Genomic DNA, 21372 nt, shown 5'->3' with positions numbered 1-21372 from the left:
CAATCCTGAGGCTGGATCTCCTCAGCCCCCATAGAAAGCAGGTCCCGATGCAGTGCAAGGCATTGGGCAGCCTCTGAACGACATCGGACTGCCTTGATACCCATCGGGTCCCCGCCCCAGTAGCGTAGGCTCCCTCAATCACCGCAAACCCCTTCTATGTCGCGGTCAGCGCTTACCGCGGCATAGAAGGGTTTAATCCACAGGCATCGGCTTTTACAGCAGGGGCCCGGCTATCAGGGACTATTATGTCAAGATGCGGGAAAACACTGACTTCCATGACGTAATAGTACATCATGTGTCGGGAAGGGGTTAAAGGCTTCCATTTTGGCTTCCGTCTTATGGATTCCATTATTTTCCGTTATAACCATGTTAGAACAGAAAACAATAACAAAATCCATAACTGTGATGCGAACTCACCCTATCAGGTCAACCTGTTTCATAGGTACAAAACTGCTGACAGATGCCATTTCAAAAAGTTATAAGAAAGAAAAGTTTTAGCTCAGGCTAGTTTCACACTAGTGTTTAAACCATATTTTGTCAAGCTGAATCCTTGTACTCATGCTGGTAAAAGGCCACATCCCCACTAATTATAGTCAATAGGGTTTGGCGGTGCTCCGGCCTTATGCGGCTATGACTGACAATGAACTCCGGCAGGCTGTTCCTGTTGAGTTTTAATGTTATTATGAAAGTACCCATAGCTCTACCTGCTGTTAAGTGCAGATGTTGGTTCAGTTGGTTCAGCCATTCCAGTCTGGGTCTGCTTGTGAGACGCAGCAGCCTCAGAGACTGGTTGAACACCTATTTAGCTGTAGCCTTACTGAAGCTGACAGCAAGAAAAGAGAACGGCAAATGCACCAGGAGCGAATCTCTGAGTGAAAGCTGTAGGAAACATTCATAGACTATCCAGAATCACAAGGCCATGCATGCTAGTAATGTATTCGCTGTACTGAAACGTTGTACTACTACGTTGTACTACAACCCCCACTTTCACTTAGCAAAGAAAGACTTTGTTTGTTACAACTAACTGACCTGGTTACTGGCTCCAGCACTATCGGCCATTGCAATTACACCACGTGCCTTATACCCTGACAAAATTATTTTTAAGGGCACCCCAGTAACCACCACGCAGAAGACCCAACATCAGCGGGTGCCCTCCTGTCACTGCTCTGGCCCTAGGAAGAATCTATGTGGGAGATTTATCAAAACTAGTGCAAAGGAAAACTGACTTAGTTGCCCATAGGAACCAGATTGATCCTTTCATTTTCCAAAAATGCTCTAAAAATGAAAGGTGGAATCTGAATGGTTGGTATGGGCAACTAAGCCAAGCTTCCTTAGCACCAGTTTTGATAAATCTACTCTAATATGTGCAATCCACATAAACATCAAAACACAAACCCATTTCACTCTTTTATTTGTCTTTTTCTTGTCCAAATGATGTGTGAGGATTGCCACTGTGATTGACTATGCCAGCCACAGTGCCTCATCACTGTCTGGGAGAGTCTTGCAGTCTAAGCTTATCCAGTCGGATGCAGTAGGTGGAGACTGGAGTTACTGCTATGGATCTGAAGAGGGCATGACTACAAAGGTCCTGGCAGGGCTGAGACTGCACACATTTACTCTGCTGTGTGTACCAATGTGTGTTATATGCACACTGAACCGTCACACTTTATAGAAATACGTGTGTAAGATGTAACAGCTCAGTGAGCAGATAATACACGGATTATGTACACAGCGCACAGTACATGCTGTGTCCACATAACTGCACTGCCAGGACCTCAGGAACAGAGGACAGAGTCACCTGCTTCTACTGCTGGCATTTGGACTGTTAGATTGAGGAGACAAAGTGTGCCTCATAGTCCGAAAAATAAGGCACATAAAATATTCACATATAAGCTTTTAAAACGAGCTTAAAAATATTTATGGTAGTGTGCCTTTAACCTAAATGAAAGATATATGCAGTGAAACATACTGCCTCAGTCTATTAATAATCTACCAAATAGTAATGTGAAATTCACAGCTTCATAAATAAGCATTGTCCATACTTTTTTTTATTTATTTAACAGCTTCTCTTGTGGCACATGGCAAGTACTTACTCCAGTTGCTTCCTTTTAAAAATGAGATCTGCTAGTAAACTACTTCCCATTAAAAATATATATAGAATATAGCACAGTATCACCGTTACACTCTCAGCTTGGTTAGCCCTGAAGACAGGAAATGGTCTTCATGAAAAGTTGATATTAAATGAAATATTCATACCACATCTGTTCACTGTCATTATCTTGAGTCTATGCCCATGTCATAGAAAAGAATAATCCAGTAGTGTGTACGGAAAGAGACAATAACACACTGCTAAACAGGATTACCTGGATTACCTGAATTTACTAGAGAACAGACGAAACACCAGATCTGGAAAAATGATAAAAGCATATTGTCCCCAGAGTAGTTAATACTACACCACACAATGCACTCTTAAACCTTTGCTTTTTTTGTAATGTTCCCTTCTCAACCCCAGTGCTTGCTTGAGTAGTAACCCATTCCTTATCCCTAACCACACAGAAAGCCTGCATATTCCTTTGTGACTGCTGTTCACACTTTTAATTTTTTTTTAAAGGCAACAAAGATCACGTTAGGGTACGGCCTGAAGCAGTTTTAAAAGGCAAAACCAAAAGTGAATTTTAAAAATAAGAGAAGTCGTATCTATTCTTTATATTTTCTTTTGTTTTACAATGCACTCCAGATTTTGGCTTAACTGCATCCAGAAACCTGATCATGTGGGCTCACCATTATTGAGAACAATATATCACTCTGTGATTGGTGTATTATGTCAATCACCAGATTCCCAGTTGCCACATTTACCATTACCACAATCACCCACTACTTTTACTTCATTGACCTTTTGCTTTGACTAGCAAGCTAACCATGGAATAGACTCTACAAAATAATAAGACCAACAATAAACACCATGTGGGAGATTTATCAAAACTAGTGCAAAGGAAAACTGACTTAGTTGCCCATAGGAACCAGATTGATCCTTTCATTTTCCAAAAAAGCTCTAAAAATGAAAGGTGGAATCTGAATGGTTGGTACGGGCAACTAAGCCAAGCTTCCTTAGCACCAGTTTTGATAAATCTACTCTAATATGTGCAATCCACATAAACATCAAAACACAAACCCATTTCACTCTTTTATTTGTCTTTTTCTTGTCCAAATGATAACAAAAATGCAGCCCTTTCACATGAGCCAAGAGTGTGGACAATGATTGAGAATGAGTGAATTAATGAACATTAGTTCCCTGATTATTGCCTGCTTGTTATCTGCATTTACATGCAGCAATGATTGGGCTGAATGGGGCTGAACAATTGCTACTACAATCGTTTGTCTCCATACAGTCTCCTAGTTTGTCAGCAGCACATCCCTGCTTCATGTGCCTCATAAAAGATGTGATCACATAATGAACAAGCGTTCACATGAACACTCATCCCCAATAATTGTCCATGTAAAAGGGCTAATTAACTAATTAGCATGCAGTAATTTACATGGATAGGAAGCATGGGTCTATATAACCCCAGAATGTGGTTTGGAGATACATACAGTCTTCAGACTGGTTAATTCAGAAAAATCAATTCTGCATTGATGACAGAGAAAAATGTCCCAATCTGCTTCAAATGGTAGCTTTGATGGACATTGGAGCAGGTTGATAGAGTGCCTCAGAGGATTTACATTTCTAAGGCTGAGTTCACATCAGCGTTCACCATTTCCGTTCTTCTGCTCCATTATAGGAGAAGAAGAACGGAAAAGGATGGATTCGGCACATAACTCATCCAAATGGAGACTACGGACCCCATAGGCTATAATTAGGGATGAGCGAATCGACTTCGGATGAAACAACCAAAGTCGATTCGCATAAAACTTTGTTCCAATACTGTATGGAGCAGGAGCTCTGTACAGTATTAGAATGTATTGTTCAGGATGGATTCGGCACATAACTCATCCGAATGGAGACTACGGACCCCATAGGCTATAATTAGGGATGAGCGAATCGATTTCAGATGAAACATCCAAAGTCGATTCGCATAAAACTTTGTTCCAATACTGTATGGAGCAGGAGCTCCGTACAGTATTAGAATGTATTGTTCAGGAAATGGTTTTCCCACGAGACTTCGCGAAGCACTAACTTCGGCTCATCGGAGCCAATACATTCTAATACTGTACAGAGCTCCTGCTCCGTTAAATATTGGAACGAAGTTTAATACGAATCGACTTTGGATGTTTCATCTGAAGTCGATTCGCTCATCCCTAGCTATAATGATTTTTGAAATGGAGACAAAAGTTGTGCATGGAACTTACCATTCCATTCTCCTCTTTTTGGGCAGAAGTGGGCTAGTTCACTTCCTACCAGAGAGGGGTTGCAGGAAGCTCTAGTTAGTTCTAGTCTAGTGTTGGGAGAAGATGAGTCAAGATGTAGCAGTGAGGGGAAGGGCCCCCTCCTGCAGCAGGAGTCTCCCAGGGAAGCAGCTCATAGAGCACCGTGACTCCTTACAGATAAAGAGACAGAGTATTGTGATGGGGTTAACAGTCAAAGGCACCCCACTCCAAAAGGTACCAGAACTGCAACAGAGTCCAGTAATCAGACAGAAGCAGAGTTAGCACAGCAGAGAGATAAAGCAGAGTATTCAAGTGTGGCTGCCAGCTTATGCCATAACCTTCTGGAACCAAAAGAAAGTCAGAATATTGTCTGGATGCAAGTTTATTCAAGTACAGTGATTGAACTTTTACTAAGTCTGGACTCAACTTATTCTTCACCTCCTACATCTCATCCCCTTTATTTCTCTGGAGTCTAACCCTGGGGATCGATGGTATTCAGGTAGGAGCACCGTGACACACACAGAAATCATTAAGGCTGCACCACACCACTTGGCATTCCTAAAAAAACTGGAATACAATTGGCACTGGGGGGCGGCACGTTGCAGTAACTGTATCCTTTACTTGTATCATTCAGTTCTAGGTTTAGTGTTTATTTCGACATTTGATGTTTCTTGTTGAGCCCGGTCCATATACAGTGAGTGCCAGCTGTGTTATACAATTGACAGTTGTCCACAATAACTGGGATGAGAGAATAATGCATATTCTGGTCATTTAACCCCTCCAAGGCTGGACTTAATAGTGACTGTGGCATCTGAGTTGAAGGGTGGAGGCTCTCTCTTTCCCCCCCAAAGAGTGGTGCCATTTGGTTGTCAAGGCAGTCCATGGGCAGACTGGTCATAGACCCTACAGGGAAAAATTTCTGAGGGGCCAATGCCTACCCGAGCCCACCTCTTGGCTGCCAGCCAGGTAAATAAAGATCTGATGCTCTCAGCATTAATTAATGTAGGTGCACCAGGCACTTATGCACTTAGCCAGCGGCTGAAAGTCCCCTCCTGAATGCAACTGTATTGCCATACCCAGGACGATGATACAGTTTCCTACTGTGGTGCAGGTGGCAGTATTTTGTTCTGCACTATAGTATCTGGTTCTGCTGGGGCAGTATTTTGTACTGCACTGTGGTATTTGGATCTTCTGGGGTGGTATTATGTTCTGTATTATGGTATTGCTGGCAACGCCTACTTCTGTTGTCCCACCTTCTGTCTATTTGGACCCGCCTACAACATGAGGAAATTATTTTTTTTCCAGGGCCACTTTAAGTTTTCAGTCCGCCCCTGTGACAGTCTGTTTTGAGTCCCAGGCCTGCCTTTGTAACCTACCTGTGGCAGGGCTTAATAGGAAGGCATCACAAAGTGTTATAATCGATCAAACAACCTTTCCAAATTATGGGTAGAGTGCAATTGTAATGACCGGTACAATAAAGGTAATATCAATTTTAAATCATAGTGAAAGTATTTTTTTTCCCTTTTTCAGTGCAATCATATAAAATGTGAATGTAAAAGCAAAAAAAGTTATGGCTCTTGGAAGGCGAAGAGGAAAAAGCCAAGAAAAGAAGAAAAATGCCCGCAGCACCAAGGTGTTAAATGTGTGAAGGCCAAGTGCAGGGAATTTTAAATAAAATCATTGTGTCTCCTTAGTCCCTGCTATCATGAGCAATGTGGAGAACCAGTACTTGCAGTTGAAGGAAATCAGAAACCAAGTAGTGAAATAAGTAAAAGCTCTTACTGACGTATACAGATATCTACAGAATCATTGTAGTAACAAGATCGTCATTTTTTTCGGCTAAATTCTGATCTACAAAGGCAGAGGCTCCAAAGGGATGGACAATGACATCTAATGTTACAGGGACAGACCATGGATTTTGATAGCAGCAATACAATGCCTTTTTTCCTCTGTGGTGGCACTGTTGGACTTCTCCACAGACTCCAGCTAATTGGTGGGGATCTCATCATAGGACATCTTGTGATCAGTGTATTGTGAGGGATCAGGCTTGTAAATTGGATCCAGATCCAGAAAAAGAGAGTATCATAATAACATTCATGCATTTCATGATTAAAAGGCAACCTCACCATATAAATGAAGTCCACAAAACGTACAAGAGCCTCTCTTGTGTGACTAAACATTTACCTTCATTTACAGCAAGGTGAGACACACACTTCACCTAAATATCATTTACAATTATAATGCATAGCAGTACAGGCACACAAAGACCCTATTGTGTCCAGCATAGTCTTCATACAGTACATGAATCTTTACAAGCTGCTTCGCAAAACCAAGGTCGGAATATTTATAACTTGCGAGGTCTCCTGAGGATGTGTTCAGTCAAAATACTCTGACTTAGTCATAAAAATGATTGTGCTTTAGGGACTCATTTTTATAGTTTCTCGGAGAATTACAGTAGTGAAAGCAACTTGATGATAGCTCAGTGAATATTATTTTAACCTCAGTGGTCTGATTTAAAAGATTCAGGGTTGCCAAAGGCCAGCAGGAGAACAAATCCTTCTCTTAAAACTAGACCAGTTCATGGCTGGCATGCACAATATCAAGGACAGTTTTTCAGCCAAAGGCAGGAGGTTTAACCTGGCGAATGTCAATTCTATGACAAATAACATATAGCCAGCTGACAGAATGCAGAAAGATTGACCATCGTCTTTTATCCTGACATATCAAATAGCAATGTCAGTCAAAACTAAAAGAAAAACAGTTCAACGGCCAATGTACATATAGACGTATTATTGATTCTTATTGTATGCCATCAGTAATCTGGGCCCATAGACTCCATTTGGCTCTGAATTATACAAAGGCATGCAGAGGTGGCATACTCCCACATTTGCTGTATTGGAGAGCTATTCTTCTGTTTTATTTTATGCAAAATTCCTAAAGTGAAGCATATTTTGAAATATCTGTAAAAAGTTCAAATATCTGTAATATCTGTAAAAATTCTAAATACCCCCTTTCCCCATAAAAAATAAAGATCATATGGACCTCTGCATCTCAAAACTCCTGAACTATTAAAATATAAATGTATTTATCCTGTAGGTGAATGCCGTAACAGAAAAAAAAATCAAAACGCCCGCTTTGCTGTTTTTTTTTTAGCATTTTACCTCTCCCCAAATTTTTTTATAAAAAGTGATCAAAATACATATGCACTCCAAAGTAGTATCCCTGAAAGCTACAGATAACCTGGCAAAAAATGACTTACCATATCACTTTGTAGACATAAATATAAAAAGGAAAGGGGTTAAAATATGGCGATGCAAAGCAAAAATCTTTTTTTTTCAAAGAAAAATGATATAAATGTAATATAGCTGTAATCGTACTGACTCGGAGAATGAAGAGAACAGGTCAGTTTTATCACATAGGGATCGCCATAAAAATTAAGTTACGCTTTATTTTTTTCCAATTTCACCCCACTTAAAAAAAGAAAATTCAGCTTTCCATTACATCATATACAATATTAAATGGTGACGTCAGAAAGTGGTACTTTTCCCACAAAAAACAAGCCCTCATACATCTATGGGAATGGAAAAATAAAAAGTTATGGCTTTGGGAAGGCAGGAAGTAAAAAATGAAAAAATAAAATAAAAAAAATAAAACATGTCAGTGCCTTGAAAGGGTTAAAAAAGGTATTTACTTTATCTATGGATTCCCTTGTACTAGGGCAATTTACTTGAATCTAGTGATACGCTATGAGTTTACAGGCATTACATAATAATCGACCAACTGCTATTTTATGATTAGTGTCTAATGGTTAATCTTCCACCACGCATAAGAGACAGACAGTGGCATGCCTAGGGTGTTTGGCACCGGGGCGGGTCCTTTCTCTGGCACCCCCTTCCCCCCAAATACTTTAAAATAATTGTACCCCCTCACAGTAGTATTGCCCTCATTGTACAACCTTCACAGTAGTTTTGTACAGATGAGTGCCCCCTCACAGTAGTTATGCCCACATTGTGCCCTCTCACAGTAGTTATGCCCACATTGTGCACCCCTCACAGTAGTTATGCCCTCTCTGTGCCCCTTTCACAGTAATAATCCCCATTGTGCCCTCTTCACAGTAATAGTCCACATTATGTCCCCTTCATAGTAATAATCCCCATTGTGCCCCGTTATAGTAATAATGCCCACATTTCCCCCTTCACAGTAATAATGCCCACTGTACCCCCTTCACAGTTATAATGCCCATTGTGCCCCCTTCACAGTAATAATGCCCACTGTGCCCCTTCACAGTAATAATGCCCATTGTGCCCCCATCACAGTAGTAATGCCCATTGTTCCTCTTCACATTAATAATGCCCATTGTGCCCCCTTCACAGTAAATGCCCACTGTGCTAGTAATGCCCTCTGTGCCCCCTCCATAGTAGAAATCCCCATTGTGCCCCCTTCACAGTAATAATGCCCATTGTACCCTCTTCACAGTAATGCCCACTGTGCCCCCTTTACAGTAATAATGCCAACTGTGCCTCCTTCATTGTAGTAATGCCCTCTGGCTCTGTGCCCCCTCCATAGTAGAAATCCCCATTGTGCCCCCTTCACAGTACTAATACCCATTGTGCCCCCTTCACATTAGTAATGCCCTCTGTGCCCCCTCCATAGTAGTAATGCCCTCTGTGCCCCCAGCCCCCAGCTGTTTGGAGAGATGGCAGCACTCCTATGAGAGCTGCTTTCTCTGCTCTGTTCACCTGCTCACCGTAGCATTTGCAGTGATGAGCAGGTAAACAGAGCAGAGAAGGCAGCGCTTATACAAAAGAAAAAGCGGACATCCCCTTTAAAGACATACTTGGAAAACATTACATAAAGCGCTACAGAACATGCAGGGTAATACAGCCCCACATACCTATTTCATCCAGTGACTTCTCTGATGTAGATATTCTCTTTCCTCTTATTCTCCTGTCAGACCAGACGCCATGGTGACTTCTTTCAGCCGCGTCTCGTCTCTGCAGAGTTTAACAAACAGACATCTTACTTTCCTACTTTTCCATCATCCTCCCACCTTCTCATACCCCCATCCTGCCACCCCCAATACTGTGTCCACTGTGCTCCCTAATACTTTCCAGCAGAAACAGTCCCCCTGAAAATACTGGTACCACACAGATAGTGCGTCAGTACAAAAACACCCCTTTATATTGTGCGCTAGTAATAAAAAAAAAACACCTTCCTTTCAGATCAGACCCCCATATAAAACCCAAAATGAGATCCCTCAATCTCAGACCAAACCCCCTTTAGACCTCTATGACCTCCAGACCCCCATTAGACCTCCAGACCCCCAATCAGACCCCCCAGTCAGACCTTCAGACCCCCAATCAGACCCCCCCAGGCAGACCTCCAGACCCCCAATCAGACCCCCATTAGACCTCCAGACCCCCAATCAGACCTCCAGACCCCCCATTAGAGCACTTCAGACCCACCAGTCAGACCTCCAGACCCCCCAAGTCAGACCTCCTGACCCCTCCAGTCAGACCTCCTGACCCCTCCAGTCAGACCTCCTGACCCCCCCAGTCAGACCTCCTGACCCCTCCAGTCAGAGCTCCTGACTCCCCCCAGTCAGACCCCCATAGACCGCTCCAGACCCCCATTAGACCTCTCTAGACCCCCCATTAAACCTCCATATCAGACCTCAGATCAGACTGTAAAATATAAAGTCACTTACCTCTCATGTTGCCACTCTCCCTGTCCTGGCTGTCTTCTCTTCTCAGGGCCCGCGCTGCAGTCACCTACCCTCCTGCAGCGTCAGGTCAGAGTGCGCTCTGTATGTCCTGACGCTGCAGGCAGCCAGGACACAGCAGCGCGGGACCTAAGAACAGCAAGAAGGGAGGAGGGGTAAGTACTGTACAGCACTCACATCGCTTCACTCCCCCTCCTCCTGCAGACTAGTTTCTGCTGCAGCTCAGGGGGTGTGTCCATGCTCTCCCTATCACAGCTCAGGAGGCAGATGAAGGATGAAACTGAGCATGTGCGGCCATCTCAGTGAGCAGGACAAAGAAATGAGAAGAAGAACAAACAGCAGGTGGCGCCATACAGATACATTGTATTGAGTAACTCAGAGCTATATTAAATTTTAAATTACATGCAATTATAAAATTACTCAGATCCAGGTGCTGGTTTAAAAACTGTAGAGTATTTCTATGGGACAACCCCTTTTAAACATGCAGATTGATAGGCTACTATCAGGAACAAACTCTTTGTTCCAATCACTGCCTGATCACTAAAAAGAGGGGAGACCTGCATTTAGAAGCAGAAATCATCCCCTCTGTGTGTGGATAAATGATCATTTTATTCATCCCCATAGAGATTCATTGTTTGTCGGCAGTAGAACCCTATTTACACAGCCATTTACAGACAGCCATTCATCCATTAGAATAGTATTAGTCACATGTAGTTTATTTGATAGGGAAGTGTCCCTTTAAAATACTCACTTTAGATAAGATAAAGACATACACTTACTTAATTTTTCCCGGGCCTTGTCCATATCCTTTTGCTTCAAGTTTCCTGTAAAAGTTTCTTAACTTGGCTTCAAAATCTCTTCTGTATGGGGATGGAGCCCTTGCACTAGCACGTTGCAAACCTTAGAACAGAAAGGTATCTGATTATGTGTTCTGGATATCATATCTGTTATTATCTAATATACTGTATACTCCTTCATGACAGCCTCTTTGGCTCTTTTGGTTTCATTAATGGGTTGTGCAAAAATTAGGGATTGGTTGACAGGAAGCTTACTTAACTGCTTTCCAGTGCTGGCTCCCCACTCCTTCTCCTCCTGACCTGCGATGCTCAGAGAAGGAGCGGGGAGCCAGGGCTGGGAAGCAGGCAAGTACGCTTACCTTTACAGGTGCGGCCAAGTGTGTTTGTGTGGGGGGCGTGGGAGGGCCAACCCCCAACATTCATGCACAACCCCTTTAAGGCAGTGCTGTTATCTGTGCCTGTTCTTTAGCTGTATTACATAAAGAGAGTTTGGGTAGTCTGAAATTTACCTACCGGTACACCTACTTATGAGACACTAAGGCAGCTACCTTCTCTTTCCTCCATGATTTACACTGCAGCTCTGCTTAATCGGCTTAGGTGAAAAGCCACATCTACTACCCAAAACGTTGGTGCATATAGAGCCCATTATTACAAACATAGCATGATTATGAACCAAAAGCAACTCTTTAACACAAAAGACTATTAGCTAACTTGCTGCACATAGCCCTAAAAAGAAGAGCTTGAAGATTTTATTTTTAACTCAGTTATAACTACTCAGAAGCGATCAGTCGTGTTTAAAGCCTAGATTCACTTTGAACACTGGCTGAGCTACTTTTCTGTGGAGTTATAACCCGTATTACAGTCTATTAAGGCCCCTTTCACACGGGCGAGTATTCCGCGCGGATGCGATGCGTGAGGTGAACGCATTGCACCCGCACTGAATACCGACCCATTCACTTCAATGGGGCTGTTCAGATGAGCGGTGATTTTCACGCATCACTTGAGCGTTGCGTGAAAATCGCAGCATGTTCTATACTCTGCGTTGTTCACGCAAGGCAGGCCCCATAGAAATTAAAGGGGATGCGTGAAAATCGCAAGCAAGTGTGGATGCGGTGCGATTTTTACGCATGGTTGCTAGGTGATGATGTAAGTAAATTGATAAAAGTCAATTTACTGTATTATTTTCCCTTATAACATGGTTATAAGGGAAAATAATAGCATTCTTAATACAGAATGCTTAGTAAAATGTGGCTTTAGGGGTTAAAAAATAAATAATAATTAACTCGCCTCATCCTGCAGCCGGCATCGTCTTCTTGCTTCTTCTTTCAGGACCTGTCAAAGGACCTTTGATGACGTAATCGCGCTCACCACGTGGTGAGCGCGGTGAGGTCAGCGCAGGTCCTGCTGAGTGAAGATAGAAGATCCTTACGTCATCAAAGGTCCTTTGGCAGGTCCTGAAAGAAGAGGACAATGCCGGCTGCGCGAACAACAGGATGAGGGGAGTTCATTTTTTTTAATTATTTAACCCCTAAAGCCACATTTTAGTAAGCATTCTGTATTAAGAATGCTATTATTTTCCCTTATAACAATGTTATAAGGGAAAATAATAAAATCTACACAACACCTAACCCAAACCTGAACTTCAGTGAAGAAGGCCGGGTTCGGGTCTTTGTACCACATTCAGTTTTTTATCACACGCGTGCAAAACGCATTGCACCCGCGCAATAAAAACTGAACATCGGAACGCAATCGCAGTCAAAACTGACTGCAGTTGCGTACCTACTCGCACGATTTTCCCTGATCGCAGATGCAACGCATCTGGACCTAATCCGGACACGCTCGTCTGCAAGGGGCCTAACAGTTCTGCATGGCTTCTCAGATGAAATCTCTCAGCATTCTCAGCTGGCTCTGTTGCTCAAAGCTTGAACTAGTGATTTGCATTTGGGAAGTATCATTTTTATACCAGTAACTATACAATAATCAAATCCTGCAAAAAATAAGTTAAGTAAAGCAAAGTATTTGCAGAGTTGCTCAACTTCTATATAGACCACATTGCACTAAGTGATTTGCATTCTGAGAAGTGTCATTTTTATACCAGTAACTATACAATAATGAAATCCTGGAAAAAATACCTCAAGTTAAGTAAAGCAAAGTATTTGCAAAGTTGCTCAACTTTTTATAGAGACTATATTTATATACTGTATAAACTGAAAAAGAGTGTTCAAAGGTCAACATGGTTTAAAGCAATGTGTCACCAAGAGTGAGTCTTTTAGATGGTTAATTTGGAGGAAACATTTATTTAAAAAAAACATTTAAAATACCTTACAAAACAAAGAACATATAATCACAAAGACATAAGTCGCACGTTAGCAGCCTACCTGGGGAATTCTGCGGGGAGGAACCTGGGGAACAGCGTGGCGAAAAGCTGTATCCAGGATGGAAGGCTGCTTGGAGTGGGATGTATGACATGATGTCTTCTTCAAAAAGACTGCAAGAACAAAACATACAATTTGACTTAGCATAGATTCTCTTTTAGTTGGCATCTTTCTGCGAGTTTGGTATGTGGCGATTAATACGTTTTTTCCTAAACTATATAAACCAGACCCATAATCTTCTGATTTCAATGGCTCTACATTATAACTAAATTATATCTTTGGTAATCTGTTCAAAAACTAGATTCTAGGGGCACCCAGGGGGAAGTCTGACCATTCTGATCAGTCTACCTCGATGTAATTTTCTCACATATGCCAAAAAAAGTTTTAAAAAAGTATTCAAATTTAAAGGGAAAGCACATCAAAATAATACAGAACAGTTTGTTATATGAGTGCTAATTTGGATTTCATAAATGTTGAAAATCCTCCACTCTTTTCACTCACTAAGGTTGTGTCATAGGGCTTAACGAGAGTGTGACCATGCCAATGAACGACTCATGGCCTGGAAATGCTGTAGATAATGATATCAATGTTTGCATGGCCGCCTATTTAAACAACCCAACCTCTGTTCATTCCAAGTGAATGTTAACATCAAAGCCCTTAGTAAGACCTAGATAACACTTTTGCACAGCTCAAAATGGTATATTTCCTGATTAAATAGGATTCCCGAAAGAAAGAGCGCCATAACCTTCACCTTGATCCCCTAATTAAACTGAAATGATGTCACGCACACCTGTACAGTGTTACATGATCCATGACATAATGTTAGACATTTTCACACATTGTGAATGAGAACGCAAAAGTAGAGCGATCTTGAAAAGATCCTGTGCAGGGAGGTACCTTTGATGTTTTCTTGTGAAGTTCCCCCAAGGCAAAAACTGACTTTTATTCATATGTAAATTAGGGCTCGCAAGTGCCCAGGGGCGGCGTTCACCTCGTTGGTGCCCAGGCTGTTCTGCCTCTTTTCGTCATATCCCCGCCCCAGCCTCTTCCTCTGCCCGCCCCGCTCTTCCTTTGCGTCCTCCTTCTCTGCAGCGAGATCCCGCGCCTGCACTATCCATTGCTTGGCCGGGGCATGCGCACTGCGATGCCCATTGTGGGCACGGCATCGCAGTAGCTACTGCGCATGCGCCGGTCGACGGCAAAGAGGCGGACCAGAGACACCCACAATGGGCATCGCAGTGCGCATGCCCCGGATATAGCTGCAGAGAAGGAGGACGCAAAGGAAGAGCGGGGCGGGCAGAGGAAGAGGCTGGGGCGGGGATATGACGAAAAGAGGCAGAACAGCCTGGGCACCAACGAGGTGAACGCCACCCCTGGGCACTTGCGAGCCCTAATTTACATATGAATAAAAGTCCGTTTTTGCCTTGGGGGAACTTCACAAGAAAACATCAAAGGTACCATTCGAATTATAGACTGCTATGCTAGAGCGCTATGTAAGCGGTCTATAAGGTCAAAATCTGGTGACAGACTCCCTTTAAATAATCTTCATAAGGCCTCCTGCACACAAACGTTATTTTTTTTTCGTTTACGGGCCGTTTTTTGCATTCCGTATACGGAACTATTCATTTCAATGGTTCTGCAAAAAAACGGAATGTACTCCGTATGCATTCCGTTTCCGTATTTCCGTTCAGTTGAAAAATAGAACATGTCCTATTATTGCCCGCAAATCACATTCCATGGCTCGATTCAAGTCAATGGGCCCACAAAAAAAAAACGGAAAACATACGGAATGTACTCCGTATGTCTTCCTTATCCGTTCTGTTTTTGCAGAACCGTCTATTCAAAATGCTATGCCCAGCCCAATTTCTTCTATGTAATTACTGTACAGTCGCGGCCAAAAGTTTTGAGAATGACATAAATATTGGGAATTGGAAAAGTTGCTGCTTAAGTTTTTATAATAGCAATTTGCATATACTCCAGAATGTTATGAAGAGTGATCAGATGAATTGCATAGTCCTTCTTTGCCATGAAAATTAACTTAATCCCCCAAAAAACTTTCCACTGCATTTCATTGCTGTCATTAAAGGACCTGCTGAGATCATTTCAGTAATCGTCTTGTTAACTCAGGTGAGAATACAGTATTGACGAGCACAAGGCTAGAGATCATTATGTCAGGCTGACTGGGTTAAAATGGCAGACTTGACATGTTAAAAGGAGGGTGATGCTTGAAATCATTGTTCTTCCATTGTTAACCATGGTGACCTGCAAAGAAACGCATACAGCCATCATTGCGTTGCATAAAAATGGCTTCACAGGCAAGGATATTGTGGCTACTAAGATTGCAGCTCAATCAACAATTTATAGGATCATCAAGAACTTCAAGGAAAGAGGTTCAATTCTTGTTAAGAAGGCTTCAGGGCGTCCAAGAAAGTCTAGCGAGCGCCAGGATCGTCTCCTAAAGAGGATTCAGCTGCGGGATCGGAGTACCACCAGTGCAGAGCTTGCTCAGGAAGGGCAGCAGGCAGGTGTGAGCGCATCTGCACGCACAGTGAGGCGAAGAATTTTGGAAGATGGCCTGGTGTCAAGAAGGGCAGCAAAGAATCCACTTCTCTCCAAAAAAAACATCAGGGACAGATTGATCTTCTGCAGAAAGTTTGGTGAATGGACTGCTGAGGACTGGGGCAAAGTCATATTCTCCGATGAAGCCTCTTTCCGATTGTTTGGGGAATCTGGAAAAACGCTTGTCCAGAGAAGAAAAGGTGAGCGCTACCATCAGTCCTGTGTCATGCCAACAGTAAAGCATCCTGAGACCATTCATGTGTGGGGTTGCTTATCATCCAAGGGAGTGGGCTCACTCACAATTTTGCCCAAAAACACAGCCATGAATAAAGAATAGTACCAAAACACCCTCCAACAGCAACTTCTTCCAAGAATCCAACAACAGTTTGGTGAAGAACAATGCATTTTCCAGCACGATGGAGCACCGTGCCATAAGGCAAAAGTGATAACTAAGTGGCTCGGGGACCAAAACGTTGACATTTTGGGTCCATGGCCTGGAAACTCCCCAGATCTTAATCCCATTGAGAACTTGTGGTCAATCCTCAAGAGGCGGGTGGACAAACAAAAACCCACTATTTCTGACAAACTCCAAGAAGTGATTATGAAAGAATGGGTTGCTATCAGTCAGGAATTGGCCCAGAAGTTGATTGAGAGCATGCCCAGTCGAATTGCAGAGGTCCTGAAAAAGAAGGGCCAACACTGCAAATACTGACTCTTTGCATAAATGTCATGTAATTGTCGATAAAAGCCTTTGAAACTTATGAAGTGCGTGTAATTATATTTCACTACATCACAGAAACAACTGAAACAAAGATCTAAAAGCAGTTTAGCAGCAAACTTTGTGAAAACTAATATTTGTGTCATTCTCAAAACTTTTGGCCACGACTGTATATGCCATACGGAAAAACGGAACGGAAACACAACGGAAACAAAAAAACGGAACAACGGATCCGTAAAAAACTGACTGCAAAACACTGAAAAAGGCCTCTTTCACACGACCATATGGCCTTTTCAGTGTTTTGCAGTCCGTTTTTCACGGATCTATTGTTCCTTTTTTGTGTCCGTTGTGTTTCCGTTTCTGTTCTGTTTTTCCGTTCCGTTTTTCCGTATGGCATATACAGTATACAGTAATTACATAGAAAAAATTGGGGTGGGCATAACATTTTCAATAGATGGTTCCACAAAAACAGAACAGATATGGAAGACATACGGATGCATTTCCGTATGTGTTCCGTTTTCTTTGTGGACCCATTGACTTGAATGGAGCCACGGAACTTGATTTGCGGGCAATAATAGGACATGTTCTATCTTTCAACGGAACGGAAAAACGGAAATACGGAATGGATACGGAGTACATTCAGTTTTCTTTTGCGGAACCATTTGAAATTAATTGTTCCGTATTTCCGTTTTTCAAAAAACGGCCTGTAAACGGAAAAACAAACAAACGGTCATGTGAAAGAGGCCAAAGCCATACGGTCGTGTGCAGGAGGCCTAACTCTGCAATCCATAAAAATTCTGTAAAAAATATATTAAAAAATCCCTGAAATAGTTCATTACACCATATGTCCTCATATTGTATATAGGTGAATTTACCTTAATATCTGAATATATCTGAAGACAAATGAAAAAAGCAGCTGCATTTCTGCCTCTGAAATCAATAATAGATGTGGCCAGCAGGGGGAGCTCAACACTGCAAAAGCAGCGCTGCAAGTAGTACTGGCCCTTGTAGAAAGAGCAGCATGATAAACCTGAAAGCTACCAGGCAGGGAGGAGATGGAGACTTTGCCTTTGTAATATATTGAGCAACTGCATATTCTCTTGTGAAAACTGTAGGTTTTGTGACTTGCAAAGTTGGAGTGGGCATAAATATAGTTGTCCGGAGGCTGGCACATCTATGTTGACACTATGGCTGGCACATTTATGAAGGCAATGTGGATGTCATTATTATAGGGGCACTTTGACAGGCACTGTTATGGTGGTTATTTATACTTAAAGGGGTTGTCTCACTTCAGCAATGCTATTTATCGTGTAGACAAAGTTAATACAAGGCACTTACTAATGTATTGTTATTGTCCATGTTGCCGCCTTTGCTGGTTTGATTCATATTTGATTATTGCATTATACACAGCTCGTTTCCATGGAATCCAGCAGTGGTGGCTATGCTTGCATGCTATAAGAAATAGGCTTTTCCCAATAGAATACAAGCATGGCCACGGCATGGATCTAAAATTATGTTGAGAATGCAGTGCGTTTGCCAACTTGTAACCAGTCTTGTGTCTCAATGAGATGCAAGTTAGAATATTACATGGTAGTAACAAATTTGCCAGTACAATTAATGTGCAAATGTGGCCCCAGGTCTATTAAAGGGGTTTTTCATATTTATTTATTTTTCTTGCTGAAGTGCCGTTAGCCTGGTAAAATAATGAACGTTACCTTCCTGTGCCCCTCTACTTTAATCCAGTGGCAACACTCTGTCCTCGGGCTGCAGCTGATAGCATTTTGATGTGAGTGCAGCCAATCATTTTCGTTCTGTGTACCACTGCAGCGAATCACTGACCTTGGATTTGTATGGCATGAGACCACTGAGGCTAGTCATTGGCTGCAGTGGTATACACAACATCTCCGCTGCAGCCAAAACAATATGCTGCAGCCCAAGGATGAGGACAGAGTTGCAGTGCAGGATCGGAGTGGGTGTAGAAAGGTAAGGTTAGTGTTTTTATTACTTTACTAGGCTTCCAGCATTTTGGTAAATAAAAATAGCCTGGTAGGTTTGATCATGCCGATAAAAATGATACCCTTAGTGGCCCCATTACTGAGAAAACTGCCTTTTAATGTATATGCAAATGACCTAACTGTTGGACCGAGGGGCTGGCCAGAGCCCTTGAAGCACCAGTTTGTTACACCACCTTCCCCTGGATTGACAGGGCTATTTTTCTATTGTCTGCTGCTTTCCTAGCTCTGAGACGGCCAAGACCTGTATTATCCTAACTGTGCTGTTTCTTCTCATCTCGGCGTTTGCTCAGCGTTTCTCCTGTTGCACTCAAAAGCAGTGCGAATTCAAACTGAGCAAGCACTGAGGCCTGCCATCTTGTGCCTGCGCTGTATCTTCAGAGCTCAGCATTTTCTCACTATTTCTCCTGCTGTGCTCCAAAGAGTGAAGATTCAAACTGAGCAATTGTTGAGACCTCCTGTCATCTCTTGCCTGCACTGTAACTTCCAGTCTCAGGAGACACAGCGCAGGCATGAGATGACAGGCCTCCGTGCTTGCTCAGTTTGAATCTGCGCTGCTTGGAGTACAGCAGGAGAAACACTGAGCCAATGCAGAGACCAGAAGATACAGCACAGGCAGAAGAATACAGGTCTTGGCGGTCTTTGCGCTAGGAGAGCAGCAGGCACCAGAAAACTAGTCCTGTCAATCCAGGGGAAGGGGGGAGGAAGTGAAGCTGAAAGGAGTTAAGAAACTGGTGCTCCAAGGGCTCTGGCCAGCCCTTTATTGCTCCAGTTAGGTCATCTGTATATAAATAAAAATGTTTTCTCAGTAATGGGGCCACAGAGAGTCATAATAAGGGTATCATTTATTATCAGCATGATCAACTCAATCAGGCTGTATGCCTGATTTAATAGGGTTGATCATGCTGACAGATGCTGTTTAAAGGGGTTTTCCCATCTCAGACAATGGGGGCATATCGCTAGGATATGCCCCCATTGTCTGATAGGTGCAGGTCCCACCTCTGGGACCTGCACCTACAACAAGAACGGATCCCTGAAAGTTGTGGAGGGTGCACTGCGCATGCACATCCACCCTCCATTAATTTCTATGGGGCCGCCAAAAATTGCCGAGCGCTGGCTCCCATTCACTTCTATGGGGAGAGTGCTGGGTGGTGACTGGTACCGGTGAAACCCAGGGTCCTCCAGCCACCACCTTCCTTGCTCTGTTCTCGATACAGGTAGGATCCGTGCCTAGAGATATGCCCCCATTGTCTCAGATGGGAATACCCCTTTAAGATTGACTATAACTGTAAAATGTTCTAAGAGAGACATAGATTTTCAGGTAGATCTGGCATTTCTTGACTTGCCGTACCTTAGAAGGATAACTAAATCAGCATCACAAGACAGTTTCTCAAGACCATGAGTGCCCTCTGTTCGAATGTAATGAATCTTCTCCCTGTAACATGAGAGGATAAAATCATAAATATTAAAACACTGGGAAAATTGGAAATCTGAAGACTTAGGGATATTGAAAATCGCTGTTCCCAGATGCTCTCCATCCAACCTGACTGAGCTGGAGCTATTTTGCAAAGAAGAATGGGCAAAAATGTCAGCCTTGATATGTGCAAAGATGGTAGAGACATACCGCAAAAGACTTGCAACTGTAATTGCAGTGAAAGGTGGTCCTACAAAGTATTGGCTCAGGGGGGCTGAATACAAATGGACGCCACACTTTCCAGATCGCTGTTTCCTCGTTATTGCGATCATTGCTCGTTCGCCCCCTAGAGCATTTACACTGCCAATAACTGGCAGGTTTCTGATTAGATGAGGACATGTGACGACGGGAACTAAGAATAATCTTTCGGTCAGGCAGATTTGTCCGATCCATGTAGAACAAACAATTTATTGCCATTACATGTAATGATCATTTCAAATTCAAATGATAATCGCTCCCTCTAATAGGCTCTACATATTGGGGGAGATTTATCAAAAGTGGTGTAAAGGAAAACTGCCCATAGAAACCTATCAGACTCCACCTTTAAGTTTTGAGTTCTTCTTTGGAAACTGAAAGGAGCAATCTGATTGGTTGCTATGGGCAAGTATGCCAGTTTTCCTTTACACCAGTTTTGATAAAACTCCCCCAATGTGCATATCATGCCATTCACAGTCACACTGCATACCAATGAATCCTGAGGATAGTGGCCCAGATTTACTAATGTGTCTGCTCCAAAAATATGACACAATTTGGCGCATCTAAGTCCCCTACACTTTTGTTCCCGAACTGCTCAACAAGGGGGCGAGACTTAGCAGAAAGTGAGCAGAGCTTTGCGGGAAGGGGGCAAGGCTTAAGATGCTCCACTTAGCACCAAAATGTCAGCACTATCAAAGTAAGCCAACCAGTAGTTGGTATAGATTCAGAGAAAGTGTCTGTCCCCCACCCCACATTATTCATCCAGCCTGAGGCCCTGTGATACATCTGGTGCAGGTCTAGACTCCATTATTAGGATTAGTAAATCTGGGCCAGTGTGTTTTACATAATGGGACAAGTACCTGAGTGCATGATTTCTTGCTAAACTTGTCTGACGTTCTTGAAGCATCTCAAAAATATTTGGCTGTCTCAGAAAAGCAACAATCTTGTCATTATACGCTGAAAAAAAGAAAATGTTTTCTCTTTAAAATGAATGCTGCACAAAAATCTGAACTTGGTTATCCTATACAATATCAGACCTCACAGAGCGGTCCACCCGCGGTGGTGATCATACTTACCTGGTCCCTGGGTTCGATCTGTTTCGCTCCCCGGATGGCTTTTCTTCTCCATGGTGTGCTGATATCAACATCCAGATGA

The 21372-nt window shown here is 42.8% G+C and overlaps 1 protein-coding gene across 1 annotated transcript in view; it reads right to left on the bottom strand.

Moving 5' to 3' along the window:
• HECW1 (HECT, C2 and WW domain containing E3 ubiquitin protein ligase 1) overlaps nucleotides 1–21372 on the bottom strand; it is a 213578-nt gene that overhangs the window by 38922 nt on the left and 153284 nt on the right. Inside the window, exons 16-19 of the mRNA XM_040432459.1 lie at nucleotides 21078–21174; nucleotides 19900–19983; nucleotides 13263–13372; nucleotides 10867–10987 (exon numbers count right to left, since the gene is read on the bottom strand). Coding sequence (XP_040288393.1) covers nucleotides 10867–10987; nucleotides 13263–13372; nucleotides 19900–19983; nucleotides 21078–21174 — 412 coding nt within the window. The remainder of the gene's footprint in view (nucleotides 1–10866; nucleotides 10988–13262; nucleotides 13373–19899; nucleotides 19984–21077; nucleotides 21175–21372) is intronic.

This window comes from Bufo bufo, chromosome 5, assembly GCF_905171765.1.
Source record: "Bufo bufo chromosome 5, aBufBuf1.1, whole genome shotgun sequence".
NCBI classification, from domain to species: domain Eukaryota; kingdom Metazoa; phylum Chordata; class Amphibia; order Anura; family Bufonidae; genus Bufo; species Bufo bufo.
Note: the sequence above shows the minus strand (reverse complement) of the source record. Positions and strands in the feature narration are given on the sequence as shown.